Source organism: Bos grunniens, chromosome 1, assembly GCF_055505025.1.
Source record: "Bos grunniens cultivar Pamir isolate PY7600 chromosome 1, Bosgru_T2T1.0, whole genome shotgun sequence".
NCBI classification, from domain to species: domain Eukaryota; kingdom Metazoa; phylum Chordata; class Mammalia; order Artiodactyla; family Bovidae; genus Bos; species Bos grunniens.
In genome coordinates, this window is record NC_141165.1 from 57,670,619 (window position 1) to 57,689,896 (window position 19,278).

Sequence of the window (19,278 nt, forward strand, 5' to 3'; positions counted from 1 at the left end):
GGGAAAGATTGAGGGCAGGAGGAGAAGGAGACAGAGGATGAGATGGTTGGATGGCATCACTGACCCAATGGACATGAGTTTGAGCAAACTGAGGGAGATAGTAAAGAACAGGGAAGCTTGGCATGCTGCAGTCCATGGGGTTGCAAAGTCCATGGGGTTACAACTTAGCAACTGAACAGCAAACAACAATCTTTCTTTTCCACTAAGCTACACTGCCATATGTATGCCAGGTTTTTTCTATTATCTGATTTGAAGTTCTTTCCATTACCAATTACATTTATTGAGCCTCATTGTGTGCATCCATGTGCAGTCACTCGCTCGTGTCCAACTCTTTGTAACCCTATGGACTTTAGACCACAAGGCTCCTCTATCCATGGGATTTTCCTGGCAAGAACATTGGAGTGGGTTGCCATTTCCTCCTCCAGGGGATCTTCCTGACTCAGAGATAGAACCCGAGTCTCCTGTGTCTCCTGCATTGCAGGCAGATTATTTACCACTGAGCCACTGGGGAAGCCCCTTTGAACCTCACTGGGGAGCAATTAATTTCAGGAGCATAAAGTTTGCTGATCACTTGCTACATTAATACTACTACTTTACTAGAAGTACCAGCAGTATAAAATCTGAGGATAATGTCCTTATCAGGAGCATCCTCAATGAAACAATTCCCTTTGTTTACAGAAAATGCTAAGAGTTATACTCCTAGAGGAGAACATAGGCAAAACACTCTCCGACATACATCACAGCAGGATCCTCTATGACCCACCTCCCAGAATATTGGAAATAAAAGCAAAAATAAACAAATGGGACCTAATTAACCTTAAAAGCTTCTGCACATCAAAGGAAACTATTAGCAAGGTGAAAAGACAGCCTTCAGAATGGGAGAAAATAATAGCAAATGAAACAACCGACAAACAACTAATCTCAAAAATATACAAGCAACTCCTACAGCTCAAAACCAGAAAAATAAATGACCCAATCAAAAAATGGGCCAAAGAACTAAATAGACATTTCTCCAAAGAAGACATACAGATGGCTAACAAACACATGAAAAGATGCTCAACATCACTCATTATCAGAGAAATGCAAATCAAAACCACTATGAGGTACCATTTCACACCAGTCAGAATGGCTGCGATCCAAAAGTCTACAAATAATAAATGCTGGAGAGGGTGTGGAGAAAAGGGAACCCTCTTACACTGTTGGTGGGAATGCAAACTAGTACAGCCACTATGGAGAACAGTGTGGCGATTCCTTAAAAAACTGGAAATAGAACTGCCTTATGATCCAGCAATCCCAATGCTGGGCATACACACTGAGGAAACCAGAAGGGAAAGAGACACGTGTACCCCAATGTTCATCGCAGCACTGTTTATAATAGCCAGGACATGGAAGCAACCTAGATGTCCATCAGCAGATGAATGGATAAGAAAGCAGTGGTACATATACACAATGGAGTATTACTCAGCCATTAAAAAGAATACATTTGAATCAGTTCTAATGAGGTGGATGAAACTGGAGCCTATTATACAGAGTGTAGTAAGCCAGAAGGAAAAACATAAATACAGTATACTAACGCATATATATGGAATTTAGAAAGATGGTAACAATAATCCGGTGTACGAGACAGCAAAAGAGACACTGACGTATAGAACAGTCTTATGGACTCTGTGGGAGAGGGAGAGGGTGGGAAGATTTGGGAGAATGGCATTGAAACATGTAAAATATCATGTAAGAAACGAGTTGCCAGTCCAGGTTCAATGCACGATACTGGATGCTTGGGGCTAGTGCACTGGGACGACCCAGAGGGATGGTATGGGGAGGGAGGAGGGAGGAGGGTTCAGGATGGGGAACACATGTATACCTGTGGTGGATTCATTTTGATATTTGGCAAAACTAATATAATTATGTAAAGTTTAAAAATAAAATAAAATTAGGAAAAAAAAGAGAAAAAAAATTAAAAAAGAAAATGCTAAGAGTTATTATAACTTGACTTAATAAAACAGTAGTATAACACATGAAAGATACTACAGAGCACTATAATTATATCTTCAAATCCATGGACATTCCATAATGTCATTACAATACAATCAAAATAAAGTATTTCTACCCTGAAAATTGCTTTGTCATTTCCACATTACATCCAGGTATCTTCTTCAGTTTTAAGGTTTTAAAGAAAGACATATAAAGAAGTACATTCTGTCCTTGTATTTAAAGTATTGCTTTAAGATTTTAATCTGGAGATTCAGTTCAGTTCAGTCGCTCAGTCATGTCCGACTCTTTGCGACCCTATGAATCGCAGCACACCAGGCCTCCCTGTCTATCACCAGCTCCTGGAGTTAACTCAAACTCATGTCCATCGAGTCAGTGATGCCATCCAGCCATCTCATCCTCTGTTGTCTCCTTCTCCTCCTGCCCCCAATCCCTCCCAGCATCAGGGTCTTTTCCAATGAGTCAACTCTTCGAATGAGGTGGCCAAAATATAGCAAGTGACATTTATGGACCTGCAGTCTTCCATACTGGAGGTTCAAACAATTCACACTTTGTTTCTAAACCAAGATGTAACTCGTTTCTGGTTAAACTGTAGAATGCCAGAGTTCCTGAGAATGCCCGAGCAAAAGGTAAAAGTAAAGCCATTTCCTTGAAATCAAATTACCTGGTAGATAAAAATGCGTTCCTCATTTCTTGAAGAGAGAAAAGGAAATGATGGGTTTATGATGAAAAAGTTTTTAAAATATCAAGCTAGTGGATGGAAAGAACTGACAAAATAAATGATTTGTTTTAAATATTCTCAATGAGTTTGAGGATTGGTAGCAAAATATTTAAAATTACTTTTAGATGATATGTTGAGGGATAAAAAGGACAATTTGACCATGTCTGTCCATTCCTTAAGATGCTAACTCTCAGCTCTTCCACTGTCTTGCCCTTTAGTCATAAAAAAGGCATTAAGGGAAGCTGTCATCACAGATCCTCACCCTTGTGATGCTATCAAAATACTGTGTAATACCAATTAGTTTATGTAGAAAAAGTGATTTGAAAATGAAAAGTGATACCTAAAAACTCAGTAAGTAATGCTATTAAGTGCACTTAGAGTAAGTTAGAATGCTGCTGCTGCTGCTATGTCGCATCAGCTGTGTCCGACTCTGTGTGCCCCCATAGACGGCAGCTATGGGATCCTCTGTCCCTGGGAAAACCAGGCTCCTCTGTCCCTGGGATTCTCCAGGTAAGAATACTGGAGTGGGTTGCCATTTTGTTCTCCAGTACATGAAAGTGAAAAGTGAAAGTGAAGTCACTCAGTCATGTCCGACTCTTTGCCACCCCATGGACTGTATTCCACCAGGCTCCTCCATCCATGGGATTCTCCAGGCAAGAGTACTGGAGTGGGGTGCCATTGCCTTCTCTGAAGTTAGAATGAGGCCCTTTTCTATCATCTGCCAACAGATGGAAGCTATCAGTTCAGGTTAGTCCCTTGGTCGTGTCCGACTCTTTGCGATCCCATGAACTATAGCAGTGTAGAAAACTGGGCCATTTCTAACTAAAAATTCTTATTATCATTTTTCAGGTTTTCACTTTATGAGTCATGTGACTTAGGAAAACTCCCTACCTGGAACTTTCTTTGATGTTCTCTTGTGTGAAAGTGAAGTGAAAGTGAAAATCGCTCAGTCCTATCTGACTCTTTGCGACCCCATGATACAGTCCATGGAATTCTCCAGGCCAGAATACTGGAGTGGGTAGCCATTCCCTTCTCCAGGGGACCTTCACAACCCAGTGATCAAACCCAGGTCTCCTACATTGCAGGCAGATTCTTTACCAGCTGAGCCACAAGGGAAGCCCAAGAATACTGGAGTGGGTAGGCTCTCCCTTCTCCAGTGAATCTTCCCGACCCAAGAATCGAACCGGATTCTCTGGCATTGCAGACAGATTCTTTACCAACTGAACTATCAGGGAAGGTTTCTTGTCTGAAGGAGTCTTGTCTGAGGGAGTTTATTCTCAGTTGTATTCCCTATTTTGAAGTTGGAGTAGTCCCATTCTCTGAGACCACCCCGGGACTCTCTACATTCTGAATAACTACCATTTCAAAGAGGAAAGATAAGAAAGAATAAAGCTAGCTATTTCATTAAAAAAAAAAAATCTAACTCAGCCCTGGTAGGCATATTAAAAATAATAATGCCATTCGTTTAATGAATTTTCAAAATACTAGACTAGACTTATAATGGATCTTACCCTTCTGTCACTCTATGGGAAAATCTACAGGAAGAGATCTTTTACTGCAAATATTGGCCAGTCACTCACAGCTGATTTCAACTGCTTTAAACCCAGCAAGAGCATTGCCCAGAAGGGCAGCATGTTCCAGCTGACTCTGTGGTGCACCGTTTTTGTCTGGAGAACTGACGTAGATGTAGGGAAATGGAAAAACACACATGCAAGACACTAAATCTGGCTTCTTTTCCAGATTTAGTCTGCATCAATTAGAAAGGCTCCCTAAGAAAACAATCTGCTTTCTGTATTCTAAATTCTCTGGCACCCTTTCATTAATCAGCTCAGCAATTAGTGATTTTATCAGTTCAAACTGTTTTGTACCTTCTCATAGCCATAGTCAAACAAAGAGGGCAAAACACCTTAACATAATAAAGAAAAGCAATTATATTTATTGTAGGCAATTTAGTATTCACTCTTTCCAGAGCTGAACTTCCAGTCTGTGGGTTTCAAGGTTTCCAATGATATTATCTATATGAAAAAGCAATTCTTTATGATCAAATAAGAGAGAGAAAATTCTCTGAGGTTCAAGATATTTATGTCTTGCCACTATTGCTCAAAATCTCTGTACTTACTCCGCACTTACTTTACATTTCAGAAGGTAATTATTTTTCCATTAAGATACAACACAGAACCACTCAGATGAGATGAAAGCATTTTCTCCTTCAAAGTTTTAAATAAACCTAACCTTATCTCAAAGCAGTAAGCTAATATCCTTATGTCTGAAAGTGAGTATTTCTTATATTTCAGTTTTACAGATACCTTTATCTTAGCTTCAGTGAAACAGTATTACCAAGCTTGTCCATGTATTAGCTTCTTTTGTCTGTTGTATATTCCCTCCTCACACTGAGATGGAAATCAGTAAAAATGTTCCTCGAGGAGGTCTAAGAATATCAGTTCATGCTGCTGGGGTCAAAAAAAGCCTCACTTGAAAGCAACCAGTGTTTGCTTGCTCCTGACAGAGCAAGGCTAGCAGACCAAGGAGCATAATTGCTACCAAGACCATCGTCCTGTGTTTGATTCCAGCCTGCTGTCCTCTTTTTTCTGCCTCCTCATTTCAGCCTTCCTCCCTTTGTCTCATAGCAAAACACCTGAGTTGCAAAGAAGCCAAGAAACAGTTGTAGTTAAGCTTCAAGTCCCAGTGACTAAACCTGGAGAAAGGCAGTCACCCATTGCCTTAAACTGAAGCAGATCCCCTTTCAAATTTCAACTTTGAAAGAAGAGAATCTTATATAGATACTTCACCTTTCTACACACTCTACTTTCTCCTTTTTCAGTTATCGTCTCTTCTACTACATTTTCCTCAACAGCCATTGCAAAGTATTAAACTACACATTATTGGTAAATGTATTTTTCTCACTTTGACATTTTCTCTTTACCATAAATTATCCCTCTTAAAAAAAAAGAAGGCTACCAATATTTAGCAAGATTTCTCTTGGTTTCTCTTTTCTTTTTAAATATTTTAATAATATTTGCCCAATGTCTTACTCCAGGCTGCTATAAGAAAATGTAGAGACCTAGTAATGTAAACAGCAAATGTTTATCTCCCACAGTTCGGGAGGCTAGGACATCCAGGACCAAGATCCTGACAGATTCAGCGTCTGGTTAGGGTCCACATTTTAGTTCACAGATGCCCTCTCCTCACTGGGCCCTCACATGGGGAAGAAGTGAGAGAATCCTCTGGCATCTCTTTTATAAAGGCACTAATCATAGTCATCCTGCTTATTTAACTTATATGCAAAGTACCTCATGAGAAACACTGGGATAGAAGAAGCACAAGCTGGAATCAAGATTGTTGGGAGAAATATCAATAACCTCAGATACGCAGAGGACACCACCCTTACGGCAGATAGTGAAGAGGAACTAAAAAGCCTCTTGATGAAAGTGAAAGAGGACAGTGACAAAGTTGGCTTAAAGCTCAACATTCAGAAAACGAAGATCATGGCATCTGGTCCCATCACTTCACGGGAAATAGATGGGGAAACAGTGGAAACAGTATCAGATTTTATTTTTTTGTCTCCAAAATCACTGCAGATGGTGATTTGCAACCATGAAATTAAAAGACGCTTACTCCTTGTAAGGAAAGTAATGACCAACCTAGATAGCATATTCAAAAGCAGAGACATTACTTTGCCAACAAAGGTCTGTCTAGTCAAGGCTATGGTTTTTACAGTGGTCATATATGGATGTGAGAGTTGGACTGTGAAGAAAGCACCGAAGAATTGATGCTTTTGAACTGTGGTATTGGAGAAGACTCTTGAGAGTCCCTTGGACTGCAAGGAGATCCAACCAGTCCATCCTAAAGGATATCAGTCCTGGGTGTTCATTGGAAGAACTGACGCTAAAGCTGAAACTCCAATCCTTTGGCCACCTCATGTGAAGAGTTGACTCATTGGAAAAGACCCTGATGCTGGGAGGGATTGGGGGCAGGAGGAGAAGGGGACGACAGAGGATGAGATGGCTGGATGGCATCACCGACTCGATGGACATGAGTTTGAGTGAACTCCGGGAGTTGGTGATGGACACGGAGGCCTGGAGTGCTACAGTTAATGGGGTCACAAAGAGTTGGACACGACTGAGCAACTGAACTGAACTGAACTGAATCCTATTCATGGGGCTGTCCTGGTGCCTCGGCAGTAAAGGATACCTGTCCCACATGCCAATGGAGAACAACAGGATCGATTCCTGGGTCAGGAATATACCCTGGAGCAGGCAATGGCAACGCACTCCAGTGTTCTTGTCTGGAGAATCCCATGGACAAAGGAGCCAGGCAGGCTACAGTCCATGGGGTCGCAAGAGTTGGACATGACTTAGTGACTGAACAACAAATCTTATTCATGAGAGCCACACCTTCAAGACTTAATCATGTCCCAAAGGCACAATCATGAGAAGGGAGGACTGGGATTAGGACTTCAACATGTGAATTTGGGGGGAGGGGACACAAAACGCCAGTCCATACATTCTTCCCCTAGCCCTCTCCCCCAATTCATGTCCTTATCACACGAAAAATACATCTCAACAATCCTGAAAGTCTTAACTCATTCCAACAAGAACATTAAAGTCTTAAGTTCAAATCTCATCTAAATATCTAAACCAGACTTGGGTAGGACTCAGGATACAATCAACCCATCCTGAGGCAAATCCTTCTCCAAGCTATGAACTGTGGAACCAAGTGAGTTCTATGCTTCCAAAATAGAATGGTAGAACAGGCATGTGATAAGTATTTCTATTCCAAAAGAGAGGAAAAAGGAAGTGATAGGTCTCAAGTAAATACAAAACCTGACAAGGAAACCTCCATTAAACATTATGGATCAAGAATAGCCCTCTTGGTCTGGTTATCTGCCTTCCAGACCCACTGGGATAGCAATGTCACCCTCAAAGTTACTGTCCGTGCTGTGGCAGTGGCCCCACCCATGCCACAGCTCTCTAAGGTGGCTCCACTCATGTCAGGGCTCCACTGGATGCAGCCTACACCAGGTCTCTGCCAGGTTCCCCCACCAAGGCATTAGGCCGGGGCATGCTGGCTCACCTGAACCACAGAGGCAGCCTCACTCACCTTTGAAACCACTCTGCAATATCTCAAGACAAAAAGATCCAGGAATTTGAAGGCACAGTAATAGAACCTAACTCAACTAAAGCATGGGTTCCCCAGGTGGCGCAGTGGTAAAGAACCAGCCTGTCAATCCAGGAGACATGAGAAATGCAGGTTCAACCCCTGGGTCAGGAAGATCCCCTAGAGGAGGGCATGGCAACCCACTCTGTTGTTCTTGCCTGGAAAATTCCATGAACAGAGGAGCCTGGTGGGCTACAGTCCATGGGGTCACAAAGAATCAAATGCAACTGAACACACACACACAAAAATCTAAAGCATAGTTATTTAAAAAAAAATTGTTGAATAAAAATGAAAAAGCCTCCATAACTTGTAGGACAATATCAAGCATTTTACATATAAATAATGGGAGTCCCTGGGGGAAAAAGAGAGAAACAGAAACCTTTGGAAAAAATAACAATAGAAACATTTTCAAATTTAATGAATATTCTAAATCCACATATCTGAGAATCTCAGTGAATTTTAAACAGCATAAACACACACACACACACCAAGAAAACTAAGGCACATTACAATCAAATTGCTTAAAATCAGTGAGAAATGGAAGGACCATAAGAACATTGTACTATGTGTTAGAGTGCACCCTAATGAGAATAAAGGACATATTTCCTGCCCTAAATACAGTGTTTTAATTTTCAGTTTCTGTATAAGTGTGATTTGCATGTCAGGCATCCAAACTTCCTGCTGGGGTTAGGAAGGTTATGACAGAACCAAAATTCTGATATGAGAACAGAAGTTTATAGGAACCCAAGAGCAGAGCCTGAACTGAGGAGCTTGCAAATTACACGAGGAAGAGTCCACCTGCACGTGATGGCTGAAGAGACAAATATGATGCTTGACAAAGGGAAGAGAAGTTTCAGTAGTAATACTGGCAAGGAAGATTCTTCTTTGGTGGCAGATCTAGAATATCTCAGAATAAATACTCCTTCAGAAGTAGTCAACATTGAGAAAGTGAGCTAGGGAGAGTCCAAGCATTGGCCCCCAGAGAGCATCTGTCATCTGTAAAAAGAACATTTCCCTACTTGGGAATCGAAATCATTATAAGATACTCTAATATTGTTCATCACTCCACATTTCCGACCTTGAGTTCTGAGGACCCCATTTCTAAAGGCTGCCTGTTTCTCTCCTTGCTTTATCATTTCCATTTTCTCATGACCAACTAGCCAATTTGATTGCAGTTTCTTTCTCTGTCCTCCAATCTATGCTGGACAGAACTATTAAATAAACTTTTCCTAAATGCTATCTGTATCAAGTCTGCACAGATTTCCTCAAAAACCTTCAGTGCATCACTGTTTCGTTTTTCTGTTAAATGTGAACTTGGTCTGGTTGTCAAGATCTTCCAATAGATATCCCTGTCGACCTTGGCATTGTTATTTTCTTAATACTCCATGTCTAATCTATTCATGTTCATCTCTGCTGCATTACTATGCCTGCTCGCCTATATTTCCTCATGTTCACTGTGCTCTCTTCCTCTCCCCTCATTCATCCTTCAACTACCTCCACTGACCCCTGAAGCTTTTTCTCATGTCTTTTCCTGCTTACAAATTCCGAAAGAGGCAAAATCTTGTTTATATGACTTAGTAGTTAATTTTCAGCACCACTGTACAATGTTTAAATAAGTTATTTTATATTACTCTTTCATTCTTATTTGTATATTAAGTTTTTTGAAATAAGTCTATAATTTATCTTTCTTCTATTGCCACCAATGTCTAAGACAGTTTTAAAGCACAAAAAATATTAAGTCTTTAGTTTATATATGAAAATATAATACTTGTTTGGAAGCAGCTGTAACACCTTCCATCACTTTCAAGTACTCTCTTCACTTTCTAGTACTTACTTGTTTCCATGTTATGAAAACATAACACAGAATTTTGTGCCTGTCACACATAGTGGATGACCAAAAATTTTATTTTTTGTTTACCCATGATTAATATCATGTGAGAATTAAGGGTAGGTAGAAAGTACAAAGGGCTTCCCAGGTAGCTCAGCTGTTAAAGAATCTGTCTCCAATGCAGGAGACCCCGATTTGATTCCTGGGTTGGGAAGATTCCCTGGAGGAGGAGGGCATGGCAACCCACTCCACTATTCTTGCCTGGAGAATCCCCATGGACAGAGGAGCCTGGTGGGCTACCATCCATAGGGTCACAAAGAGTCAGACATGACTGAGCGACTAAGCACAACACAGCACAGAAATTACAAAAGACATGGTATGATTTGTACCAAAGAAAAAAATGCAGAACTTACATACAGTTCATCATGTGGGATATTATTATCATGGGTCATGCATTAAAGAGTTAGTTCCAAACTCCTAAAACTCAAAGAGGGTAAAGCTATCACACCAGCCAATTGTTGGGTCCATTTTGACTATCTCTTCTTCAAAGTACATTAAGAATATACCTGCAATATAACAATGAGACTGATCCATTCTTTTCAGTGAGTATTCTTTATGTAATAGTTTTAAAGTGAGAAAAATACCATACTCTTAGTGTCTGGACCAAAACAGATATCAGAGCAGATACTGCACATTTGGATCTTAAACCATCATATGCAAATTTTGTAAAAGTTAGGCATAATACGAAATTAGCAAACTCATTGTTGACTAGGTTTTAAAAAAGTCTTGACCTTCCATAGATACTGTTTTATAACACACTCCTATCTCACAGAGAACTGCCACTCAAGTACTCTAGATCAAAGCAGTTCAGTCATTACATAGAAAAAGAGAAACAAGAAAAGAAAATTAAGAAGATTCCATTTTGAAGACAGTCAAACTAATACACCTCTCATGAGAATATAAAGAAAACAAGGGAGTGTTTTAAGGGCTCTTGTTAAATTCTTTTATTAAGTAGACCCAAATGTGACTACACAAAATTAGTTAGGATCAGAGTTGGGGTGAAGTTAAATGGATTCTGTGATAATTTTCTCCTCTCTCTTGAGATTTCTTGACTGTACAGTCCATCTGAATTAATTGTATGAGGCATAAATTTTAGAAAGAAAGAAGTAATTCCTGCTAGCATGTAGGGGATAGCAGAGTTCAGGTCAGAACCTCCTGGGAATCAATTATTAGTTTCTAGACTTGAACACTGTATGTGAAATATTTTCATGAAAAAATACAAATGTAGAAGGCTAAGGTGACTGTTTCTTTCATCGCTGTTTAGGTTCAGTACCTTGTCTGACCCAGTCTCCATGATGAAGTTTGTGCCCTAACGTATAGCAACATTTGTGATGTCCAGAGCGCAGCTCTGCCCAGTTAATGGTCACTGTTGCTTCTTCATCTTCACATGCACCAGCAGGATGCTCAAAAAGGGAAATCAAGGCCGTTGTGAAAGCAATTACCTGAACCTTGAGAGAGACATTGCAAGAAAAATAAATAAGCATAGGGTGATTGTCAATAGAAGATTCTATGTTTTTTAAGATTAATAAGGAATAGATACTGAACAAATAGGCATTTATTTAATATTATTTAAAGGTCACAGGCAGTTATATTGAAAGGCATGACACTACAAGGTTGCTAAGGCAATTACCAAGAGCATTTATTTGTTTGCTTTTATGATATATTTGTCATTAAAAACAGTAAGGATGAAAAACTTACATAATTATGAAATGAAATTGTTCAAATTAGACTATTTCAGCATTCATAGACATATTCTGTCTATGTCATTCATTAAAAATCATTTTTCAGAGTCATAGAATTTGATGGAAAAACAGAAATCACTGTATGCAGTGTCTGAGGTTTGGTGCTGCTCTCTTTAATGCATCTATTCCTTCGTCACTTGAGACAGGAAATAAGCATGTCCAGGGAGTCTGCTACTGAGAAGCCTGAAACTTTGTGAATAAAAATCTGAATAATCAATATGAAACGGTTGTGAGACATAACTTTAGACATTTAGCGTTATATGCTGATTCACATTGGAATCTAATAGATTAAGCATCCTATGGTGAAAAAGTTAGCAAATACTCTTTCCTGAACAAAGAAAATGAGTCTATACCTAGGCAAGAAAGCCACAGTGAAGATTGGTTTTCATAGGCAAGAAGAGGAACTATGACCTAGTCCATCTTTTCATGTCCATGGTATGTGGCCTTGTCGTCTATAAAGCAGTTCAATTAGGAGGTCACATTCATTGCACTCTACTTCTATTTTGAGCTATAGTTTGATGATTGAATCCATAATGTTCAACCTTATCCTCCCCTCACTTACCTTTCCAGTTATGTCCCCAAAAGAAAGAATTGACTCATTGGCATCAAGAGGGTTGTACCAATAATCCATACAAATTGGTGTTCCTTTCAGGCCTTGGAGTTTATATTGACAAGGAAATTCTTCTTTGGACAGTAGATCATAGAAACAAATCTCTTTACTTGTAAAAGCCACTGCTATCTAAAGTAACAAAGAATAAAATCAGAAAACATTTTTGATGGATTTAGTGAAATGAAAATGAAAAGAAGACATGCAAATCATTCAGTCCCATCGCTTCATGGAAAATGGATGGGGAAAAATGGAAACAGTGACAGACTTTATTTTCTTGGGCTCCAAAATCACTGTAGATGTTGACTGAAGTCATGAAATAAAAAGAGGCTTGCTCCTTGGAATAACAGCTATGACAAACCTAGATAGTATATTAAAAAAGAGACATTACTTTGCTGACAAAGGTCCATATAAGTCAAAACTATAGTTTTTCCAATAGTCATGTATGGATGTGAGAGTTGGACCTTAAAGAAGGCTGAGTGAAGAATTGATGCTTTTGAACTGTAGTGTTGGAAAAGACTCTTGAGAGTTCCTTGGACTGCAAGGAGATCAAACTAATCAATCCTAAAGGAAATCAATCCTGAATATTTTTTGGAAGGACTGATGCTGAAGGTGAATCTCCAATACTTTGGCCACTTGATGTGAAGAACCAACTGAATGGAAAAGACTCTGATGTTGGAAAAATTGAGGGCAGGAAGAGAAGGGGCAACAGAGGATGATATGGTTGGAAGGCATCACTGACTCAATGGACATGAATTTGAGGAAGCTTCAGGAGACGATGAAGGACAGGGAAGCCTGGCATGCTACAGTCCATGGGGTCACAAAGAGTCGGACATGACTGAGCGACTGAACAACAACAAAAACCAGAACAGAGGTGTCACCAGCGATATCTGCAAAGACTACAGGCTAGTTGTGTGTGGTGGCAGAAACTCAGGGTCTAGAGATCAGAGTTACTCCAGGTCCCAGCATCACTGTATGGCCCAGCAAACCTTTGTACACCAAAAATTTACTTTTCGGTCTTCATGTAAATTGTCTTTATCCCCTTCGAAATACTAAACCACCACTTCAACACCCTCTTCTGTCTTTCCTAAAGATGGTATTTTTAACAACCTAGACAGCATATTAAAAAACAGAGACATTACTTTGCCAACAGAGGTCTGTATGGTCTAAGATACGGTTTTTCCACTATACAGATGTGAGTTGGACCATAAAGAAGGCTGAGTTGAGTGCCAAAGAGTTGATGCTTTTGAACTGTGTTTCTGGAAAAGACTCTTGAGAGCCCCTTGGACTGCAAGGTGATCAGTCAATCCTAAAGGAAATCAACCCTGAATATTCATTGGAAGGACTGATACTGAGGCTGAAGCTCCAATACTTCGGCCACCTGATATGAAGAGTTGACTCATAGGAAAAGACTCTGATACTCAGAAAGACTGAAGGAGGAGAAGGGGTTGACAGAGAATGAGAGGGTTGGATGGTATCACCGACTCAATGGGTATAAGTTTGAGCAAACTCTGGGAGATAGTGAAGGACAGGGAGGTCTGACATGCTGCAATCCATGGGGTTGCAAAGAGTCAGACATGACTTAGCAACCAAACAACATCAACAACAAAGATGGTATTTAAGGTGAGGGCTTTGGACATTTTGGTGAGTTACTCAGTTCATCTGAGATACTTCTGATATACATGTTATTCCCAACACCAGGAATTCCAGGTTAGTTTAACATACAAATATCAACTAATGTAATACACCATATTAAAAGAATAAAGGAGAAAGGCTATATTATCAACTCAATGTCTGCAAAAAAGCATTTCACGAAGCCCAATGCATTTTCATGATAAAAATATTCAACAAATCAGGAATAGAAAGAAATTTGATAAAGAGATTGTACAAGAAAGCAAAAATCTACAGCTGATATTATACTTGATGGTGAACAACAATGTATTCTCCCTAAGATCAGAAATAAAACAAGGATGTTCACTCTCACTACTTCTATTCAACGCTGTGCTAGAGTTTCTATCCAGGGAAATTAGGCATGAAAAATAAACAACAGCAAAACCAATTAAAACTAATAAATGAATTCAGCGAAGTTGCAGGGTATAAGATCAAGTTTATAAATCTATTTATATTAATTAGCAATGGACAATCTGAAAATGAAATTATCAAAGAGGATGTTAACAGAATAAAAAGAAAAAGCACAAACTGGGATACAATATTTGTAAATTATCTATCACATAATTGCACATACATAGAATATGTACAGAATTCTCAAAACTCAATAATAACAAAATAAACCCAATAAAAATGGTCAAAGAATTTGAACAAACACTTCACTGAAAAGGATATATAGGTAGGAAACGAGCACATGAAAATATGCTCAACATTATTACTCATTAGGGAAAAGTGAAATCAAACCTCAATAAAACAAAATACAAACCTACTGCTAAGTCGCTTTAGTCGTGTCCGACTCTGTGCGACCCCATAGACAGCAGCCCACCAGGCTCCCCCATCCCTGGGAGTCTCCAGGCAAGAATATTGGAGTGGGTTGCCATTTCCTTCTCCAATGCCTGAAAGTGAAAAGTGAAAGTGAAGTCGTTCAGTCGTGTCTGACTCTTCGAGACCCCATGGACTGCAGTCTACCAGGCTCCTCTGTCTGTGGGCTTTTCCAGGCAAGAGTACTGGAGTGGGCTGTCATCGCCTTCTCCAACAAACCTACTAAAAGGGCTAATATTAAGAGAAAGGAAAAAACTTGATCATACCAAGTATTGGCGAGGATATGTTATATCAAAAATGGAATATTACACAACCATAAAAGATAAATTTCTCATATATCCAACAGCATAGATGAATCTCAAAATAATTATGCTAATTATGTTAAAGAAGCCAGACCATAAAAGGAAAGTGTATACACTGTATAATGTCAATTACATAACAGACGAGAAAATGCAAACTAGTCTATAGTGACAGAAAGCGTACCAGTGGTTACTTGATAAGTAAGGAAGGGAGGGGCTGGATGAAGGATTACAAAACTACTCTAGGAAAATCTGAGGGTGAAAAAACGCATTCATTATCTTCATCATACTATTGATTTTTCACAGCTATGTACATATATTAAAATCTGTCAACTTGGATACTTTTAATATATGCAGTGGATTTTGTATAATCACACCTAAACAAAGCTTTCCTAAACAAAGGAAAGGCTAAGATTTAATGATCAGTCCTGGAAAGCAGAAACAGTGCAACATAGTCATTACCCAATACCAACACAAGCATTACATGATAATACAGAATGTTACAAGGGCTTCCCAGGTGGTGCTAGTGGTAAAGAACCCAGGCAATGCAGGAGATGTAAGAGATGTGGGTTCAATCCCTGGGTTGGGAAGATTCCCTGGAGGAAGTCACAGCAACTTACACCAGTATTCTTGCCTGGAGAATCCCAGGGACAGAGGAGCCTGGCAGGCTACAGTCCATAGGATTGCAAAAAAGTAGGACATGACTGAAGCAACTTAGTACACACTCACGCACAGAATGCTACACACATACCAAAAAAAGGATAAACTAGAAACATTTTTAATCCACGCCAGCTAAACATTAACATCAGATCCTTAGCAAGAAAGAACTGGATATGATGTCAACTGCCACTAGGGACACAGCAAAGATTCTGAAGCACAGGTTCTGAAATCAAGCCACCTTAGTTTACAAATCTTGCAACGCTGATTGCATCCTGTGTGACATGGGGCACGTTTCACAACCTCTCCTTGCCCAGTCTCTCTTAAAATGGAAATAAATCCCCTCAAAAGTGATTATTCATCAGAAGGACTGAAGCTGAAGCTCCAACACTTTGGCCACCTGATGCCAAGAGTACTCATTGGAAAAGACCCTAATGTTGGGAAAGACTGAGGACAAGAGAGAAGGGGGTGACAGAGAATGAGATGATTGGACGGCATCATGGAATCAATGAAAATTCATTTGAACAAGCTCCAGGAGATAGTGAAGGACAGGGAAACCTGACAAGCTGCAGTCCATGGGGTCACAAAGAGTCGGAAACCACTTTGTGACTGAACAACAAGGTGATCTGGAGATGATTAACAGAGCAAGGCATGTGTACATAGAAAGCTAATGTTCATGATGATTATTTTTTGATGATTCTTGGCAGTAGAACATGCTATTCCCCACTTGAAAGAATCTGGCTCTTGGAGCCATTCAAATGGCTGGTCCTGGGTCTGCTCTAATAAATATACAAGATGATCCTGGAACGTCTAGTCTAACCAGCAAACGAGGAAGCTTTGAAAGACAGATAGGGTTATATCAGAAAAGACTCCAGCTAACTTGTATTAGTTCCATTGTCCAAAGATGGTATAATTTAGGGGGCAGGATAATAACTCAGTGGATTGAGATATATCAAGTTTGTTTAAACCCATGAGTTTATAATGATATTGATAACAATAATGATATAGCACTCATTTTTCATCTCATTAGAAAACTAGCTAATTATTTTGAATACTGGTGAATAAAAGGAAAGACCTGGGCATTTATTCTGCTTTTGTTAACAATTTGTATTACACAGTAGCTAATGACAGGAAGTTTCTTTATTTTATAGAGGTACTTCAGCTTATAAAGAAAAAGGAAATGATGAAATTAGAATATCACCATCTTGCAACTCCTGATAAATTGATGTATCTAAGAATAATCCATAATATCTGTTAACATCCCAAGAAGAGATGGAACCAGGCATTCTATGCCCTGTGACTGAAGAACACCTCTTCCAAAATATACAAATGATCAAGGCTTTCAACTTGAGGACCAATTTACTGGAAACACGGAGAGCAAGTGGCCATGTTAAACAACCCCATGCAAATAGTCTGAGAAATTTAGACTGTGAGAAACTCCAAAGGACAAACACCTAGCTTCTTGAACAATAGCAATAGCAACAACAACAAAATACAAAACAGAAATGAGATGGAGGAAAATGTGTGAATCAAAAAAGGCATATCAACCATTCATAATGTTTGGACCTTATTCATATCTTGAGTCAAACAAACTATCAAAACAAATGACAAACTATTAAAAAATCATAAGACAATGAAATATGTTCATGACTGGATATTTCATTATATTAAGGAGTTATTGTTATTGGTATAAAATGTGATACGGTATTATGGTTGTGCTAAAGAGATATTTTTCAGAAATACTGAAGTATTTACAGATTAAATGATTGGAATTTTGGATTTCAGTATAAAGGGGAGATGTAGAAGAAACAGGAGGGCTGTGAATTGGAAATGGCTAAGGATGAATACTGGCTCTTAATGGGATTATCTCTGCTTGTGTGTGCACTTTAATTTTTTCATAGTAAAATTTACCATCTGTTTAATGTAATATAAGAAGAATATGGGTTATTTAAGCTTCATTATTCCCTCAGAAACTGACTTTCCTTTCAGTATGTTATCTTCCATATAGGTATGGTTACATGAGGGTATCTGGACTGAATGGGCCCTACCCATCAAAATTAAGAAATTGACTAATCCAGCAGTCAAAATCAGATCAGCGGTTTCCTGAAATTTTCTGATCTGTGCCTTGCACTTATATAGCCTCTCAACTCTGCATATAAATGTATATACTTTCAGACTGCTAAAAACTACAGAGGTATAAAGGTCTTATCAACTAGTAATGTACACTGACGTCCTGGGGGACAGAGCCAAGAATCTGAGTCACCACCGGTTTTGTCATTTAAAGGCACACAACAGAAAAGTTTGGGAAATGGAAATATTCACTTAGCTTGACTTGTGCTCCCTCCAGGTCATATTAAAGGTATGGAAGAATAATGCAGTTCTCTATCACTGCTAGTGTTACACTTGCTATTTATCAGGAGTCCTGTCCCATCACTTCCCCCCTTTAACAAGCAATAAATTTATTTATACAGCCTCTGTACCTTGTTTACATTTTCCAGAGAAACCATACTTGTCACCCACAGGTGCTTTAGCTTGGTGGCATCTGAAGTGATGGGAAGCATTTCTTGCAGCTTTAAATTCTCTCCCCAGATTCCTACTGAACCTTCCTTACTTATGGTCAGATAACGACTTGAACTTTTTAAGAAAATTACTCTTTGGATGGTATCCTTGTGTTTCACTGGGAGAAATTCAAGGTCTCTCCACTGGGGAACCACAGTTGCCTTTGCTTGTTCATCTTTCTCATAAAGTGTTAACAGCAGAAATGAAGTCAGCTTGTCCCAATTAATGAAGCCCTCTTGGGCCACATCCACTTTATCAAAGAGCTCTCCACATTCTTCCTTTGTACCCCAACCAACAATCTCTGTCATCCTCTGCACAAACTCTTCTCTGGACATACAAATGGTTTGACTGGGCTCTGAGGGCTAGAAACAAGAACAAAAATAAGATATCAGTGAAAGAGACCATTGTGCTACCCTCAAAGGTAAATCTCATCAGCAATTCTTCCAAGATGCAAAGAATACCTTCTACCTTACAATGGTGTTATACTGAAGTGAATTTGGGCTGCGGAGCAAATAATTGACAGATCTGCAAGTTGACATCCTCAATCACAGATGTCCTTGTAATTGACAGAGGGAAGCAGGAAAGCCAGAGATTTGATATGATGGTGGATGCAGAGGTCAGAGTGACACAGGACTGTGAACCAAGCATGCAGGTGACCTCTAAAAGCTGGACAAGGCAAGGAAACAGAGGGTCTCCAGAAGGAAAACCATCTTGACCATACCTTTATATTAGCTCTGGAAAACCCATTTTGGAATTCTGAGCTGTAGAACTGTAAAATAATATAGTTATGAGTTTTATGATACTAAGTTTGTGGTAATTTGTTATAGCATCAATAGGAAATGAATATAGTAGTTTAGAGAAAATAGACGAATACCTGAGGAGAGTTTAGCACTGCCAGTAAAATAGTATCACAGTAACACTTTAATCCAAGAGCAAGAAATCACCTCTATGAACACAGAATTACAAAACCAGTGAAACCTTATAAGTTGATTTTGGTTATTCATGATAGTTATGTACTATAATGGTTATGTTCTACAAACACAAAATTAGCAGATACTGAATGATGACTTTTATGGAAAGACACTGTTAGGTTTCTGTGAGCCTCTGGTCACAATATTTTCATCAACTGGTCAAATTGTAATTTTGTTTTATGTCTGTTTCCATTGAAA

At 39.2% G+C, this 19,278-nt stretch overlaps 1 protein-coding gene across 4 annotated transcripts in view; it reads right to left on the reverse strand.

The window, feature by feature from the left end:
- Window positions 1-19,278, reverse strand: part of WDR49 (WD repeat domain 49) — a 167,279-nt gene that overhangs the window by 114,700 nt on the left and 33,301 nt on the right. For all 4 annotated transcript variants that reach the window (XM_086318126.1, XM_086318105.1, XM_086318115.1 and 1 more), the window contains 3 exons: window positions 18,031-18,471; window positions 12,060-12,236; window positions 11,029-11,203 (listed from right to left, as the gene is read on the reverse strand). In XM_086318126.1, coding sequence (XP_086174252.1) covers window positions 11,029-11,203; window positions 12,060-12,236; window positions 18,031-18,471 — 793 coding nt within the window. The remainder of the gene's footprint in view (window positions 1-11,028; window positions 11,204-12,059; window positions 12,237-18,030; window positions 18,472-19,278) is intronic.